Source organism: Pleurodeles waltl, chromosome 8, assembly GCF_031143425.1.
Source record: "Pleurodeles waltl isolate 20211129_DDA chromosome 8, aPleWal1.hap1.20221129, whole genome shotgun sequence".
NCBI classification, from domain to species: domain Eukaryota; kingdom Metazoa; phylum Chordata; class Amphibia; order Caudata; family Salamandridae; genus Pleurodeles; species Pleurodeles waltl.
This window is the reverse complement of record NC_090447.1, coordinates 815,568,143-815,586,550: the sequence shown is the minus strand read 5'-3', so window position 1 is coordinate 815,586,550 and position 18,408 is coordinate 815,568,143. Positions and strand designations below refer to the sequence as shown.

General features: G+C 44.5%; 1 protein-coding gene across 1 annotated transcript in view; it reads left to right on the top strand.

Moving 5' to 3' along the window:
* UBAC2 (UBA domain containing 2) overlaps nt 1–18,408 on the top strand; it is a 695,090-nt gene that overhangs the window by 486,649 nt on the left and 190,033 nt on the right. Inside the window, exon 7 of the mRNA XM_069205081.1 lies at nt 16,161–16,400. Coding sequence (XP_069061182.1) covers nt 16,161–16,400 — 240 coding nt within the window. The remainder of the gene's footprint in view (nt 1–16,160; nt 16,401–18,408) is intronic.

Sequence of the window (18,408 nt, the reverse complement as noted above, 5' to 3'; positions counted from 1 at the left end):
CAAAGGTGAAGTTTGAAACGGGACCAAGGATGGATCAGCAGAGACACAAACACCAAGACGGAGACAAGTACATTTGAGACATTGAAGCATCAACAAGGACAAGGAGGGACGTATAAAGACAGTGGTATCACAAACAGAGCAAAGAGTCATTTCATAAGCCCACTAAACACCAATAGAAACATGAATGGAAGATGTGACAATGTAACTGCAGGGAATGAGAGCTATGATTTTTTGCCAGGGGTGGGAGACAATGAGTCGGATAGCTGTGATGACCTAGCTACCTAGAGTGAGTGAGAGCTGTGACCGTCCAAGGGGGCACAAGACCAGTGGTGCCCTAACTTCCTGGGGCGTGGGAAAGCTGTGACGGCCTCGCTGTGGGAGAGAGAGAGCTGTGACACTTTTACTGCTAGGGTGTGCGTGGGTAGGCCAGTAATGTTCCAGCTTGTGTAGGGAGAGAGAGTTATGCTGGACAAACGATGAACATCTGGCAGGACTGAAAGGAAGCAGGGGTGCGTGGATTAGGGAAACTTAAGGCTGTGTTTGCCTGGAGAGGAAAGTTTTTGGAACAGAACATTGTGGCTGACTTGTGGAAGGCATGCAGAACATTGTTCACACAACCACCAAACTAGGCTTTTTTATTGCAAAAGTCCTTCTACCCTGCACCGTGTGCATAACTTTATTGTGAAATGCACGCATCTTAAATCAGTTTGCATCTGAAAGTGGTAGAAGAGGGGGCCTGGAGATTTGTTCAGGGAAAGCTAAATTTAGCACAAGCGCAGACAGAAGTACAATGCCAGAGTCTTGATCCTCTGGGACAGAAGCGATGGCTATTAAGGGTGTATGAATGAGTGCAGTAGACTGTGCTGCCATACAACAAATGTGATACAGAACAAAACACAGGCCTTCGGAGCTTGACCATGCTGACAGCACGCTCTGAACGCTTATTCCCACTGTGTGAAACTCGAGTGAAGATGAAGCAGACGCTAACAAGGCTGTGGGCTGGGAAATCGCATCACAAGGGATGAAAAAAAGATAAGCGCAATGTCCTTTGAAAAGACGCCTGAGGCATGCTCATGTTGCCAAAACAAGCCCAACACCACATAACGCAAACAAGTTATTAAAAAATATACATGCAACAGGAGCCGATAGAAACAAGCATATTTATCAGCTTTAACGTACACTGTAAAATAAGGGTGCAGTAAGGGGAAAGCAATGGCGCCCGAGAGCAACTGTCGAGTCTTAGGAGACTTGTGGGCTTTAGAACACTGCCTCTGACCTCAGAATTGACAGGCGGGTGGTGGTGGGAGGGATGGCACAGACGAGCAGGAAACAAAACAAGAGAAATCACACATTTAGCCACACAAAAGACGTTCCCATGTGTGAAGAGCTGTTCAGAATATAAAAATAAAATTCTGAGCAGAACATAAAATAGAAAAAAGCAGGAACCTACAAGTCATGCGGTGATGCTCCACGGGAGTGAACCAGTTACTTAAAGGAGGGAGCAAGACGACAAATTACCCACATGCAAGCAAGGAATTTTTAAAGACAAGCAATTAGAAAAATCAAAAGCAATGGGTGGGGTTCAAGCCTACAAAGTACATACAACAGATTGCTGACAGCGCCAGCGCTGTCTAGGCTCAGCCTAAAAAGGTAGGTTTTGACTTGGCCAAAGGATTTATGTTGCCATGCTGAGTTGGGAGGTTTAAAGGTGCATATTCCAGGATGCAGCGGCAGGCCTAGAGTCACATTTTCCCCTTATCACTGTAGTGGTGGCACAATTAAGTGCAGTCCACTAGTGACATCTAACTTACTAGCCCTGGTTACCTCTGGTACCATATTTTAGGGAGCTATCGGCACGTTAAATGAGACAATCTGGTATTAGCCAAACGTATGCAGAAATTGGGGGTCAGAACAAAGCGGTGGGGCCTTGACAGCAGCGCCCAGTGCACTACAGAGTTTAAAAACCAGCTGCATCAGTCCAACACTGGGGGATAGGGCCAGATGTGAGCATACAAAAAGAGGTTCGTTCCTAAAGTAAGTAAACATGGTGTTAGAATAGTGAATCTATACTTCCCTATATATGTTTACCTTGACTTTATGTTCTTAGTGATATTGTGGAGTCTGTATATGTGCAGGTCAATAATTTAGACCTTGATTTTCTGACGTACAATTACATATGAATAATACAAAGGTCATAATAGCGTTTCGTCGTCATAATACTCTGAGATGATAATATAAAATGTGTTATGTAAAATTATTAACAAAAAGAAAATGTGAATTAAAAAATACAGAAGCCACGTGAATTTTATACATGCGTTTACAGCCTTGACAACAATCCGAGTATTAGGGAAGTAATTTTATTGGGCAGTGTGCAGTTTGGTGTTATAATTACTAAACATTATTTGAGGCAAGACAGTAGACCTGATTAGATGGTTTTGGCGCAAAATAATGCAAAAATAAATAAGGCCTCACCTTACCGTGAACCTGTGTGTCAATGCGGTTACTTGACAAGATCGGTAGGTTTTCTGGGCATTGAGATAGCAGCTTATCATATCTTTGCCATTAGCTACGTCTCACAAACAGACAATGGTTCCGTGAATCGTCCATGTAGGCAGGGAAAATAAAATGTTATCAGTATTGTAAAACTGCTTGCAGGATGTGTGATAGAGCACGCTTTCACAAGTTTCAGGTCTACTTTGTGTATAAACACGCAGGACACTAATTCATAAATAGAATTTCAAGTTGTGGAAATAAATGATCACCTTGCTAAATTATTTTCTAAAATTAGTTTGAAGTCCATTTTAAAATTGTGTGCATTTTCTATGTTTTTCTTAATATAGACATATCAAAAACCAATACCGCAAAGTAAATATTGCTGTATCCCTCTTTGTACGCTACAGTGTTATAAATCTGCCACCGTTTGTAAATTAATGTAGTTATTAGAGTGACGAGGGCAAAAGTCAAATACAAAAAGAAAGATCGAGGGAAAAAGTAATATATCTGAAAAATAGAGAGGTTCTGAGCCAAATGTTTGTCACAAATGAAAATACTTAGTGTTAGATGCCTGGGCGAAAAAATCTATGTACGGAAAACGGAGGCGAAGTATTGCAGGTAAAATCAATGAAAATAGCTACAGAAAGTAAAATACAGAGAGCCATTACTAATGAGTCTCCCACAGTGCCCTTTCTGCAAATAACAAAACAGCCATGCTGAATGTTGATCTCAACTTTCCCCCTTCCCCCCCTGTGGAGTTTCGTTTGAGAAGCATCCCTTCTATCCAAGACCTTTGTGAGCGCGTAGCCAGATTTGGTGTGCTATGGTTGTAGCTGGTGGTATATTTCCAGGGAGCTTTCTCCCATATACCAAGTGCTGTAGGAGAGTGCCTAGCGTTGCCCATTTTTCATTTGTGAAGGCTGGGTTTACCTCAGTGTCAAACCACCATTAATTCACTATGATGTGTGCTGCTCTATAGTAGGAAGTCATGTCCAGCGTCGTGATGACAACATCATATGTAGATTTGTACCCAGGAGTACAGTGGCTCCAGAGGAAGTCAAGTAATAGTGAGTCAAATCTCTTGAAGCAGATCAATGATAAGGGATATGGGTAGTTCTGTAATTGCTAGAGTAGACGGGGAAGGGCTGCCATTTTGTTAATGGATAATGGTAGTGTTGCCCAAAATCCCAGATCTCTGTGTCTGGCTGGACCAAAGTAGCAAGCATCATATTACTTGCTAGGGCTTTAGCCTATATGTCCACTTCTGTATATAAGAGGGATATGGGGCTGTAGGAGGAGAAGCAGTCAGATGGCCGCAAGACGCAGGTGCCTGTCTCCTGTGCTTTTAGTAAAATCTTGTATAGTGGTCAAGAAGTAAAGTTCTATACACTTTAACGAATTCCGCTGGGAATCCATTGTTAGCAGGGGTGTTCATGGGAGAAGCTGGGACAGAGCTTCCTCTTGTTCCTCCCACATGAAGGGGCCCTAGAGCGAGGCTCTGCTGCTGTTAGAGTTCATTTAAGTAGATCCTTTACAAAGTCCTGGAGGACAGTTGGGTCGCTCTTTGGAGGTTGGGCATAATGTTCTCGTTAGTAAGAGACTAATTGCTGGGAAACAGCTGCTTCCACAACGAGCCAGATACTTTAATTGTCAATTATATGTGTAATAAAAGTGTGGCGATTTGTGTTGGAGCAGAGTCTTGCCTGCTTTGTCGCCCCAGTGGTAAACCCCACTTTGTATGGCGAGCCACACCATCCGTACCTCGTCAAGGAGCAACTGCTTTAGGACCATTTGATTGTGTAAAGAATCCCTGAGTGTTTTGTGAGCTTCAGATCTGTCATATTCGGCCTCTAGTTCTAGAATTCAGGCCTTTAGGTTAGTTACTTTGTTTCTTTGCCTCTTTAGTGTCCCTGAAATGTGGCCTTTGAAATCCCCCTAATCGTGAATTTGAACACCTCCCAGGGAATCTCAGGGGACTCAACAGAGCCTTTATTGGTCTCTATGTAGTTGTGTATGGCTGTCTGAAAATGCGTTTTAGTTTTGGCTTCCTAGAGCCACCAAGCGTTTAGACGTCATGCCTGTCGAGATCATTGGAGGCTAAGCTGTAGTCGCTAGGAGAGAGTGATCTGACAGGCCTGTGGCATGGCTATGAATGTCACCCAGTCTATGAGACTCAGAATTAGGTAGGAGGAAGTAATCAAGTTAGGAGAACACTCTGTGCGCCCCTGAATAGTAGGTGTATCCCTTCTCCTGAGAATGGGGCCTCCTCTGCCCATCTTTTAGACCCATTACCTCTATAATTCTTGTTAGTAGGGGGTGGGGGGCATTCCCCTTCCGTCCTGATTGGTTTGAGTGGATCTATCCAGTCCCCAGTCTGCTTTGCCATTGAAGCCCCCACCCCTGTGGTAATTGTGTCCATCCCCAGATCTTCCCAGGGCCTTCTTGGCAGATAGGTGAGTGTTGTACTTTGCTCCTAAGATTGTATCTCTCTTCCATCCACTTCCAAGCAACCTCAAGGATATCAAAGCAGAGCATTTTATTTTGGTAAATGACCTTCAGTCTCAGTGGGAGAAGTAACATGTATTTGTTCTAGAAAATTATGTTTCTGTTGCTGGACTTTTAGTGTATAGTCCAGGACAACCCTTGCCTTGGCAGCTTTGTATAGCAGGACATCTTGAATGTTGAGGTACTGAGGATGACATCTCGATCAGCAATTTGAAGATATGGTAAATGATGGGGTTGTTGAGGAACCCCCGTGGGAAGTTTTGGAGCCAGCGACCTAAGCGCCCACTGCACGGCAAACCAAGCAGACAGTTCTTTCTTCAGGAGTCAGGACAGTAGCCAGGTTGCGATGCCCACAATCCTAATGTTATTTCCGCAGGGGCACCTTTCTACATCCTCTGCCCACTTTTTAGATGGTTGACCATGTTTTGCAATCTGGAGACCGTAGTTTCTAAGGTGTAAGGTGTCTTCGGTCTCAATGATGCGTTTTTCTGTTTCTGTGACCCACTTCATAGTGTTGTGCAGATCCTGGCACAGGAGAGAAACATCCAGTTTCAGCTTGTCTATTCTCCTGCCAAGGAGGAACTGTACTTCTGTATTGCCTGCAGGATTGAAGCTGATAGGATGATCATTGTGTCATGGAGGTAATGGAGGGGGTGGCTCACCTTTGGGGGTTGTGTTAGGTTTTGTGAATATAACAATTTTCACCTGAGAGGTCCGAGCCCCCACGTGTTTATCTTTACACATAGGGCAGGCCCGGCCCGGTGCCCTGCATGCATCCTAGGAGAAAACAGACGCATGTTACTGATGATCGCCAAACATCCAGCCTTCTCGTAAATAGGGCTTGTAGCATTCTGAGCGCCAGCACCCCGCTCTTCTAATCTCCACCAGTGACCAACCCCGCATTTCAGCATTTTTTGGCATACCTATCCTAAAAGAGTGTATCCCAAACTCATGAGCTCCGTAACCCAGAAAAACAAGCACCTTGCACAGGACACCCAAAACTTGGGCCGCTGGTGAAACCATCTCATCCTCATGACGAAAAATCTGCCCAGTTTCCTGCCTTCTGAGGCAAAACGCCAACCATTCCCTCCTTCGGGTAGATGCTTCAATCCGAATAATCCTTCATCGATATACACATACCCCTGCCTGTCTGATCAGTTTTAGAGAGTGGTACCCAGATCTGGACCACATCCGCAAACCCCCTCACATCCTCCCACCAAACACCTACCAGCGCTCTGGAGCCCACCACCTCTGTGACCCTTAAGGCACCAAGAAAGAGCCACAACAAAATCACAGCGAATATCCGTGCCTCTCCCTCATTGCAGCATACGCTTGGAAGAGACAAGACAATCTTTAGCATGTGCAGTGTAATGGGCCTCCTCACCCTTGCCCCCTTTCCCCAGTCCAAACCCGTATCATCCTAGGGCCCATCTCACCTGCTCGTAGGCACATAACCCCATAACAGTGTCCAGAAAAAAGCAATCCCCGCCAGCTTACCTGCGATGGTGACCACTGATAACCCTCTGTTCATCAAATTCAATATGAAAGTTACCACAACGTTCCTCCTCATCAACTCACCATTGCAGCACCGCTCCTCATCACCTCAGATCTCAGGAATTCCTCCCAATCCAGCCAATACTCCTGCCTTGTGGACCCTGAAAAGGAGCTCAATAACAAACGTCTGATTGACTCTCGCCGATCGCCCACAGGTGAGTCGGCACCTCCATTTTTATCTTGTCTGCCCACGGTACAAGCCCACAGAGCCTGGTCCACTGGAAACGAGAAAGAGCATCAGCAATTTCATTATCCATGCCTGCAACATTCAAATCTCAAACATTCCAACATAAACACTCGCAGCAACTTCCAAACCATGGGGTCTCTGGGAGACTGCAGATTAACCATATGCACCACTGACATGTTGTCCACATTGAACAGCACCTGTTTGTTCACAAAGCAGCAACCCCATAAACAGACCGCCACCACCAGTGGAAAAAAATTAGAGGAAATCAATACTTCCGGCACCATCCCCCCCCATCTCCTTCCGTGCGGCTGGACACTCCTCCGCACACCACTTTCCATGCCAAAAAAAGACCGAAACCAAGTCTCTCTCTGTTATCGGAAAACAATTGAATGGACCACTCCATCTCTCCTCTCCCAAGTCTGCCATGGGTACTCCATTAAATTCTTCCAAAAAAGTGTGCCACAGCTGCAAATACTCCTCCACCCCAGCAGTGAGACGTAAGTGGTGATGTGGCAAGCTTGACCCTGACAGCGCCCACCCCATTCTCCTGCAAAATGTAGCCCCACCCACACATCTCTACAAATTAAATTCAAATGGCCCAAACGGACATGAATATCTTTCACTCGCACCTTGTTCTTCTGAATTGTATGTTCCAACAATTCCAAGCTGCAAATCTTCTTATCTCTTGGCAACCTGACCTCCATTTTCCCAGAATCCAGCTCCACTCCTAAGAATGTAATTACTTGCACAGGACCCACAATTTGTTCGGGGGCCAACGGGACCCCAAAATCGTGCATAAACTCTTTGAACAAATCAAACTATGCTGACAGTCCTGGCTCCCTGCTGCCCCAACCACAAAGAAATCATCCAAATACTGTGTCATGGTATCCCTTCCTCCCACATGAACAAATATCTTTTTCAAAAAGGAACTAAAAGCCTCAAACAAGGAACAGGAAACCGATAACCCATTGGGAGAGCCTTGTCAACAAAGATAAAATACCCCAAACTGGATACCTAACAGCTCATAATCCGCCAGGTGACCTGGCAGAAGATGAAATGCAGATTTCACGTCGCATGAGTGCTCCTTCTCCCAGCTTATTCACTAATTCCACAGCTGTGTCCACTGACACATAATTAACTCTACTGAAAGCTTCAGGGATAAAGTCATTCACAGATAAATCCTCCGGCCAAGACAAATGGTGGATCAAGCTAAATTCCCCAGGTTTCTTTTTCGGCACATCCCCAATAGGAGAAATATGCAAATCATCCAAAGGCAACTCCCGTAAAGGGCCCTCCATCCACCCCACATGCACATCCTTCATCAATTTGATCCATACCAAAGCTTCCTGCCCCCTCAACGACTGGAGGTTCCCTGCCCATTGCCTTCCTCTTGGTCCAACATAGCATATACGAAAACCGTCAACAAAATCAACCCCCAACAACTGCCACTCCTGCTCCAAGCATACCTGGTGTGGCCAGTATAATAACCTGTCCATCTTAACTGTAGTATGAGCCTTTTCCCAGTGCCTGCTGTTGACCCCGACTCCTCCCGCGGTCCAGAGCCCTGCCCGAAAGCTCCCTCCAGCCTGCAGTCCACATTGCATGAGCATGTGCTTGCCTCCTCATTTAGAGCATTCTTGCTTGTACTTGCAGTATTCTTGCCAACACTGCCCCGTTATAAGACCAACACGCTCCCGATGTGCCCCCTTGTCCTCTTCCTGCTGTCCCACCCAGCCGAAGCGGGGTGCCCTCGAAAGGACTTGTAAATAACCGGCTATCATTCACTGTGTAAGTCGATGGAGCTGGTCGTTCAGGTGTCATTGTCTGTAAAAATAGTTTGTTATCCAATTGTCCCCAAATTCCATCAGCATCTTCCGCCAGGTGTGCCCTGAACTCCTCATCGTAACGCACCCATGCCATGCCCCCAAAAATTACCTGTACTTTACGCACCACGTCCATATATTTAAATAGCGCCACACACCTCTCGGGGTACGTTTCACAGTAGACGCTTGCATAGCTGAGGAAAGCCACTGTCCAATTTTCGGTTTACTAGAACCTTTGGCCTGCGCAAGAGCTCAAATTCCCCTTCCTTCTACCCCTCTTTAGCCTATATTTCTCTGTGCAGCAATTTAAAAAGTTCGCTATATTCCTCTTTCCATGTGCGTTCTTTTTTCCCCAGCATTAAATGCTCCACCAGCTGCTTCGTAACTCGCATATACGGAAGCTTGGTTCGATTAATATCCTTCCTTTTCTTCTTGTTCTCCTTCTGCTTGGTCTCTCCCAGCAGGCTCTGCTCTGGCTTAGTGCCCCCGCTTGTGACATCCCTGTCTGTGTCTTCAAGCCCGTCCATCTCTATACCTGTACCCTGATCTTGAACATACTTACCCCTCTACAACCGAATGCCCCATGCCTGTATTGGTTGAACATCTCCCATATTTTCCCGAATCCCCACCTCCACCTCCACCGGCCCATCTCTCCCTTTGGTCCCGCAAGCAATCTTACGTGGCATTGAGGTCGGTGTCCTCACTAAAACCGTCCGCTGTGGCACAGGTCTTGACTCCATCATGATTCCAGTCTCCTTGTTTGGATGCTCCTCTGCTTTCTGTAAAACACCAAGGCCCTCATTCTGACCTTGGCGGGCGGCGGAGGCCGCCCGCCAAAGTCCCGCCGTCAGGTTACCGTTCCGCGGTCGAAAGACCGCGGCGGTAATTCTGACTTTCCCGCTGGGCTGGCGGGCGGTCGCCTTCAGACCGCCCGCCAGCCCAGCGGGAAAGAGGCTTCCACGATGAAGCCGGCTCGGAATCGAGCCGGCGGAGTGGAAGCTGTGCGACGGGTGCAGTTGCACCCGTCGCGTATTTCACTGTCGGCGCAGCAGACAGTGAAATACATGTAGGGGCCCTCTTACGGGGGCCCCTGCAATGCCCATGCCAGTGGCATGGGCACTGCAGGGGCCCCCAGGGGCCCCGCGACCCCCCCTACCGCCATCCGGATCCCGGCGGTCGGACCGCCGGGATCTGGATGGCGGTAGGGGGGGTCGGAATCCCCTCGGCGGCGCAGCAAGCTGCGCCGCCTTGGAGGATTCAATGGGGCGGCGGTACACTGGCGGGAGCCCGCCAGTGGTGCCGGTCCGACCGCGGCTTTACCGCTGCGGTCGGAATCCCCATTGGAGCACCGCCGGCCTGTCGGCGGTGCTCCCGCGGTCCTCCGCCCTGGCGGTCTTTGACCGCCAGGGTCAGAATGATCGCCCAAGTGTCCTCTCCCCGTTAGTACCGCCCCTCCCCATAATAGTTCCCTGGAAACCCCACCCACCATTCGCATTCTTGCTCCTCTACAGTTTCCCCCTCTTCCACTTCCCGCTCCTCATAATCCAAGTTCCACTCATTCACACCACTGAACACTCCACAATCCGCACTGGTGCCATGCATCTCTCTGTCACCCACACCACCATCGCCAAATTGGGTGTCATATAAGTTTTGTGAAGGGTCAAAACTTGGCAGTGCAGCCGCAAATCCTGTACCCTGCTGTCTCTCCAAATGGTCCTGCGCCGACCGCACTGACGCAAGATCTGTCTTCAGGATGAGGCTCCAAGCCCGCACCAGACTTCCCCAGCTGGCACATGAACGCATGTTCTGTACCTACCTGTGAAACCTGGCTGCTTGGAAACTGTCCCTGTCCTACTGAGGTTTTCACCACCGACAGAGGGACATGACACCACACCCATCTCCCAGGGTCCCCATCCCCAAAGGCCTCCACTTCCAACCATACCGCCGAGGGACACCTAATAGTCTGTACCCCTTCACCCCCCACCAGCACCCAACGCAGATGAAAAAACCTCTTCTCCCAGGTACAAAAACCTTTCAGCACTAACTGACAAATCACTGCCCCTGGGGTGGATACCTGTCTTTTACCCTCCAGGAAAGTTTGCACGCACTGGTAGGCCTACCGATGCCGCCTGCTACCAGATTGACAGGGGAATCAACAGAAATGACTGGCTCCGGTACCAGTTTTATCACGGAACCACCCCAGATAAGCAATCTGGTTTCTGTGCCGCAGGGGCGGAGTGGTAGAGGGGGAAGCGTTTGGGGGGGGCGCATTCCAGCTGCACTCTCCCCGACACAGGCTTCCTACCTCCCACACCACTTCTGAAAGTCATAGTCTTCCCACTGTTGCATATCCACAGGAGCGGCCCCAACACTACCATTATCGCTCAGGGCAGCTTTCCTTCCCCAGCCCCACCCACTCACTGTCATTTTGTGTGATGCTAAGGCCCGAGTCAACCCCTAAGCACCATGTCTGAGTCATATCCCTCAGTTCTTGTAATGCAAATGAGTGACACTCGAAACTATGTAACAACGACCACTTTGGTAGCAGTGTCTATTTTCTGTAAAAAAAAAAATCAACATATTCAGTGTTATCAGGCTAGCTTTTGTTCATTATGTGTTTCAATAGCCTATGTTTGAGCTTAGTTTAGGATATAGTGGCTAGCAGTACCTGTTGTAGGGTCATTTTGCATGATTTTGGAACTATATCCTGCTATTATGGGATAATACTGGTCCACCAAAGGTCACAAAAGAATCACAATGGTCCTGTATAATTGTTCACTCTATAATCGTTTTTGCAGTCACTGTTGTTGGATGAAAGTACTCCAATTAAAACAAGGGATATTTGGTGATCCTCTGAATAACCAACTACTGTTTACGCTCATCAGAACTGAAGTCTAATCAAAGTGAGCCATTAACGTAAATGAAACGTTATAAAAACAGCAAAACTGCAACTAAGGAGGGAAAAGGCTGAGGTGGTTGGAAGGGATGCATCAGTTCTGAGAAACCTTGCGCCTGAGAGGAGAGCAGTGTTTCTTGTTCGGTGCATACAGGACACAAAACACTACTCTTCACAATGCGTAACCCATTTGATTACCATCTTGATTGGAAAACTGACTTTTGTTTTAGGACCTCTATCAGATCATATTATAGATTAGTTGCTTCATAAACGTGGGCCCATTCCTTGAGTCTTCCCTGAGCAGTCACCACATCCTGCAAAGTATTAGACGTTGCTCATTTGAAGTAGGATTGCATCGTGTCCTCTGGAATGTCTTGTCAGTCATTCATCCTCCAAGTAAATCTGTTTCTCTCCTCGGACCTAGTTACAATGAAGCTGTGTCTAGGGTTTTTTTAAGAGGATGTTCCAACCAGCACCGTTTTTGGCTTTGAATGGCCCATAGAACATGCTCCAGGAAGCACTTAGGGCCATATGTACGAAAGCTTTTTCCCATAGACACAGAATGGGTAAAATCCTTTGGTACATTTACATTTTCCAGTGTAAATTCTAGCACTCTTTTCTACTTTGTAAGAGCTGAAAGTTGACACTGTATAGCCAACACAGTTCTCCCTCCTTGTTATTCTCAGATACATTTCAAGTGCAGGCGAGACACTGTGCCCACTGTATTTTCTGTGCTGCTGAGGCAGTTTGGTATCACAGAATGGAGCTGCCCATGCTTATGGAGTCTCTTCTGTAAACGGATCATGCTTGCGCAATCCCAGTGAGGGAGGTCTTCATTTGGATGTGGGAACGGCCCCATGCAAATGGGTGAAACTGTTGTCTTTGCACCCACGCTATAGTACAAATCTGGGCAAAGGAGCAAAGAAGGTATTGGGAGACGCACTGATTGCGCACCACATAAAGGTGCACGCAGTCAGGGCACCCGAGAGTGTCTCTTTAGGTCCATGTCGGTTCCACCTGCAGGGAAATCACTGTCTCATTTTCACATTCAGGCCGGGCCACTGTCAGTAGGGAAAGGCAGACCTGCAGCTAAAAAATGATCTTTCTTTCACCAGTGTGCTGTTCAGAGCTCGGGCGCAACTTTGCTCCTGCACTCTGAAGAGCACCTTTATTGTAACGGGGTTACTTGTCCTGGTCTATGTTTGATTTATCGAGTTAAGATGCAGCTTAGAGTGGGTTGATACATTTGACACTTAATTCTGCCCAGATGTCTGAAAGAGCCTTCCACCATGGTCTCATATGTGTGTGATTCTTAGTTGTCACAATCAAGTAAATCCTCTAGCATCCATTCCTACTCAGAATCAATCGTCTTTATGTGTCCAAAGCATTCTTCAAACATCCAGTCTCAAGAATCGTTTTGCCCGTGGGACAATAAACCATTCCACATATTTATTTGAGTAAATTAAGCCTAATAAAAATCAAACTGTATTGTGCAACATTTACAACAGTTAACTTGGAATATCCATTTACTGCAATACATGGAGTGAAAATATACTTTGGCGATAATTAAGGCTTCAAACATCAAAACGAGGGGGATAAGTCATTTAAATATCCTGTAGAGCAAAACAGTTACAGTAATTTTTCTGATTTTAATAAATGGACTGGAGACTTTGTTTTACCATTGAGTTTCCTAGTGAAAAGTTTAAATATTAGTGCACACCTTGAAGAAGAGAAAAGGTCATGATGTATAAGGTACCCATGGTAGACTTTCCTATCAATATGCTAAAAATGTCTAGGAGACAAGCGAGGTGAAATGGCAGAGGGAATCCAAGGCCATATCAGTCAGTGGTCCAGTGAAGGCACACCCTGAGGTAAGTTTTGATTGGTCTGAGCTGATCTTGTAATACTGGGTCTGATTATGCCTCTTGATTTCATTGTGAGGTGTCAGACCCGAACATTGCATATAAACGAAGTGGGGTTAAGTACCAATGCAACAGAATGGTATAGCTATATTCCTTGTGCTGACTGTAAATGGGCGCTTTAGCTACTTTGAACCATATGTTCGGCCATGAATTTTCTGTGATTTGAATTCCTAATTTAATTTCCCATGAAGCTACACATTTGGTCTTGGCTGTAGATTGCTTTTCAGAATGTAATACGAAACTGCTCCTTCTTGGACGGTGTTAAGACAAATTTAAATGCTGTAAGGTCCCTAGTGGTTTTGATGTTTCTCTGTCAGTGCAGTGCATTGCCTGAGTATATCTACATGGGTTGTTACTTAACAGCTAGCTCCATTGTTGACATGAAATTAACAAGCTGGTTGCCTCCTGGCGTTTTAACCATTCCCTGAAGTCTCTGTCCTGTTGACCTGGTGGAAAATTTTGGCTGTCATTGAGGCCAGAGACACACTTCGCACCTTACAAATTACGGACTTTGGAACCTGTTACCGTTCTCCTCTACTCCTTCCCCTAACCGCCTGGGACTGGTAATGAGCAAATAGTAAGATACGGATAGGATATTCATTGAGTAAAGAAACAATACAACAACTGTTATTCAGCACCAACATGTCCCAGCAGTTGAACATGTGATTTATAAATACTCACTTGTTAGAACCCACAGACTCCTTGGAAGGAATGTTTCGATCCATGGGCAAACATTGGAACATGTAAAATATTTTAACTACCTAGGGGTAATGTTGGATTCTAAATTATCATGGACTCCCCATGTGGACAAAGCTAAAACATCCCTTGTGTATAATTCCACGGCGATTAGTAACAAATACCGAAAATCAAGAGCAGAAGCAGTATCCCCTGTGCTTGAGGTTTACAGATATAAAGCACAAGCTGCTGCTTTATATGGGGGATCAGCAAATCTGAAACAGCTAATGTTACAAGAAAACATCTTTATGAGAAGTATATTAGAGTTACCTGCCTCATCACCCCTGATCCCAATGTTCCTAGACTGGAATATAAAGCAAATTGATCATTTGGCAATATTAAGACCTGTGCTCTATTGGTGCAGGCTTTGAACAGTACCAGATGTGGCTCCTTACAGAGAAGCACTAATGGAGCTAGTCGATTTAGATAGAGCTGTATCTTTCCCTTGGCTCCGCCATGTGAGGTTTTGATTTCTTAAACTGGGGCTTAAATCCTGGGACTATCCTTATACTTTTACTGTGCATTCAGAGGTTCTCCTGAAATGAGAGTACTGGGAGCATTATCTTTCTAACCTCCATCGAAAAGTGAATTTGGGAAGATTAACCACCCAGTTTCTGAATATTAAACAGAAACCCAACTTTGAAGAATGGCTACATGTAAAACATCCAAGGCGTGCAAAAATACTTAACATGAAATTCCGGTACGAAATCCTGCAAATTAAGGCATACACTGGAAAATGGGACCGGTTGAGAAATAATAGAGACAATTCAATTTGCAACTTATGCAATATGAGAAGTATTGAAACTATCGAGCATGTGCTATTGTTTTACAAAGTTTATGATAAGCCTAGAAGGACGAGGATCCGCCCGATTTGTATTAATCTAGGAATAAGGAAGCACAAGGAAGCGACAAGAATTTTGAGGTCTGATACCACTGCTTATATAGTATTTGGAATAAGCAGATTCCTAATAGCAGCCGCATATATAAGAGACAAAGTGGCCCTAACTCTTTAGAATATCGTAGGCTATGCAATTTCGATTGTAATCTAAAAGATAAGACCACTCTCTTATTGCTGTAAATGTATTTAAGATAGATAATTTTGTATATTAAGTGCTGAGAACATTGAGCATAGATTTTAATTAATTAAATTTGTTTTTAGCATCTTGCATCTTACAATTCAATTAGATATCATTGTTTCTTTGGGCCAGTCCATATTGTTGCTTAATCTCTTCTCTGCTTAAATATATCCTAAAGGACGTTGTCCACATTATACTGTCCTAGTACAGGAGATAGAGAAGTGACATAAAGTACTCTTGCTGACACTAGAAGTAGGAAAATTGACGAACAATCGTGATTGCTAACAAGAGCGGGGAAAGCTTAAAATTCTTGATCTAGAACTAGCATCCCACACCCTAGGATGAAATTAATAGAAGTCGGTTATATCCATGAAAAACAACAAGTTCCCCAAATCCTATTAGCATGCCATCTGTATTTCCAACTTTAAGATTCAAAGTATTATCATGTGGAATAAATTTGGCATATTGGACCCAGCTCTAAGAGATTATTGAATTAGGTTAAGTAAATGGAATCTAAGTGAACCAGGATTGTTGATGTACAACTTGATCAATTGATTGCTAATGATTTATTGTATCATTGTTTTTGGAGGTTTTAATAATATTAATGTACATATATTATTACTGTTATTTTATTGATGTATCTTTTTATGGCTTATAGCCGAATAAAGATTTGTACGTACAAGTAAGATACAGATAGGATATTCATTGAGTAGAGAAACAATAAAACCACTGTTATTCAGCACCAACATTTCCTCGGAGTTGAACATGTGATTTATAAGTACTCCCTATGCTATGTTTGTTATATTCTGAAAATCCTAACTTTGTGTTAAAACCTGGACTGTGGACGATATCAAATGAAATGGAGAATGTGTTTCTTAAAGTGTCTGTACGTTCCACATCTAGGAACTAGCGTCACATATTCCTGCTTTGGTAACATTGCTTTTTCAAATATCTATGTTTTCTTTTTAGGTTGCTGGTTTATGCTATAATAGCAATGTGTGGGAAATTAATAAAGTGTTCTACATCCCTGACTGGTTGGCAAAGATCAGTTCCTGCACTCTGGAGCCCCTGTTCTCATCTACTCAACCCACCACTGAGAGCCAAGAAGGAATGGGTGCAACACTGGATATCCAGAGACAGCAGAGAATGGAATTATTTGATCAGCAAATAATGTTGTCGCAGTTTACTCCAAGAGGACCACAAGCACAGGTACCAACAAAATAATTCCTAGACATTTAAAAGCCACATAGAAGCAGCTCAACTGTGTTTGAATGAACTGTACAACACAAAGGCCTGGGCACATGTACAATTGGGAATTATGTTCGCAGTGACTTAAGTGTGAAGTTGCATGCACTGTAGGATTGATCATCTGGGGGGATTTGGGTATCGAAAGCACAACATTGGCAGTTTTGCAGTGGGAACAGTGTGCTGTAATTCAATTATGGGTCTTGTATCAAGTGTATTTGTCTGCACAAATATCTGTTTCGGTATGTGTGCCAACAGATCTTGCTTCTCTGCCACATTCTGCTTTTTTCTGCTAGTTGTCGCATTTCTGTGCAACCCTTATGCATGTCCCGTTTGGATGGAAGCGACAAACCCTATACTTCCCGGGTTTTTATTTGCTCACACAAGGACGTTTGAGAAGTTTCTCACTTGAGTGTTCTCCTGACTCGCTGGCCCTGTCAGCCAGTTTTGTCCTGCCGCTTATTGTAGTTTACGTTTTGCAGGACCCTGATAATCAGGCCATAACCATCTACTGCTGTCGGTCCATTTGGTAGCAAGTCTTCAGTGGTTGGTATTTCATTCACCCCATTTGAGTTCCTGTGATGACTGCTTTACAGATATCTGACAGACTGAAGATTTTTTATTTTTTCAGACTTTTTTTGTTAGATCTTTTTCAGACTGCTCTGCACTTATTTCTGTTTTTCTCTCAGGCCTTTTTTGAATCTCGCCATCCTCATGAAGACGCAGTCATCATTGTGGGTCGAAACACCATCAACAGCAAACTTATGAAGTTTGTTGCAAGTCTGATTTGAGTTGTGACTACTTAATCGTTAAGAGTACAACCATAGACTCTTCAACTGTAGTCATGTATCTTTTTTGGCCTTCTTCTCCTAACACTTTGTATTATCTCACTGAAATGTGTGAATCACCCGAGCACTGAGCATGTTTCTTGACTGGTCAGTTGGAATAAAATTACCTTTTTGTCATAATATTTTTGTTTTTTGTACTAATGATTTCTGTGTTATTTACATTGACGCATGTATTGCCTTTATTTTCATTTGTATTTACTTATTCCTTAGGAAACTTTGTTCTAATCGAGCTGAATGCTTGAATAGCACTTTTGAAGCCATATATGTTTACATGGGGATCTCCACATCCAAAAAGTGTAGGAGACACCCCTTTTTCAAATCAGATGTGGAGGCAAGGGTCAGAAGAGCCACCTTTTGACTGCAGTGAAAATGTGATCTTACGTTAGGAAAATATTCTGTGGAAGTCGAAACAGCAGATCAACTGGGAGGAAACTTGGCTATGATTTAGAGGTCCAAACTCTCTTGGGTGTCATGCCAAAGTGACAGACAGCAAAATGACAGTTTCGAAAGAAACTAACTTCAGTGTTCATTGATACTTAGAGTGTCCTTGTAGAGTTTCAAGAAATGAAACCAAATCTTATGTGAACGATAGAAGCCACCCTCACTCCCCCCAAGGCTTTTTACAAGCTCAATTGCACGTTTTTATTAAACCTAGGGCTTATGACCTTTGACCTCTTCCTTTAGTAAAGTAACATAAAACGCATTTTATCTTCTGGGTTTGTAAAGGTTCTATTATTTTTAGTTTGATTTTACTTATTAATAATGATGAGAGGTTATCAATAGAGCATATAGGGTGTAAGGAAAACAAGGTCATTGCTAATATTGTTCCTTATACATGTATAGTTCTCATGTATTATTTTAACAAACATCTTGAGGACTGAATACAGTTTATGTGTTTTAATCCAGAGTAACGCAGCAAAAAACGTATGTTTTTATTGCTAGCTCCAGAGGGAAATCAGGGTGCTAAGGACACTGGGAACATGTCCTTGCACTTGAAAGAAGTGGGAGGGCTGTGCTGATATAGAGTAGCAAAGGGAGAGCTATGTGGGGCTGGATACATTTTCTCACAATGGCAAAAACAATATAGGATTTGGTTAGACTGCTTTACTCCTCTTTTCCTCTTT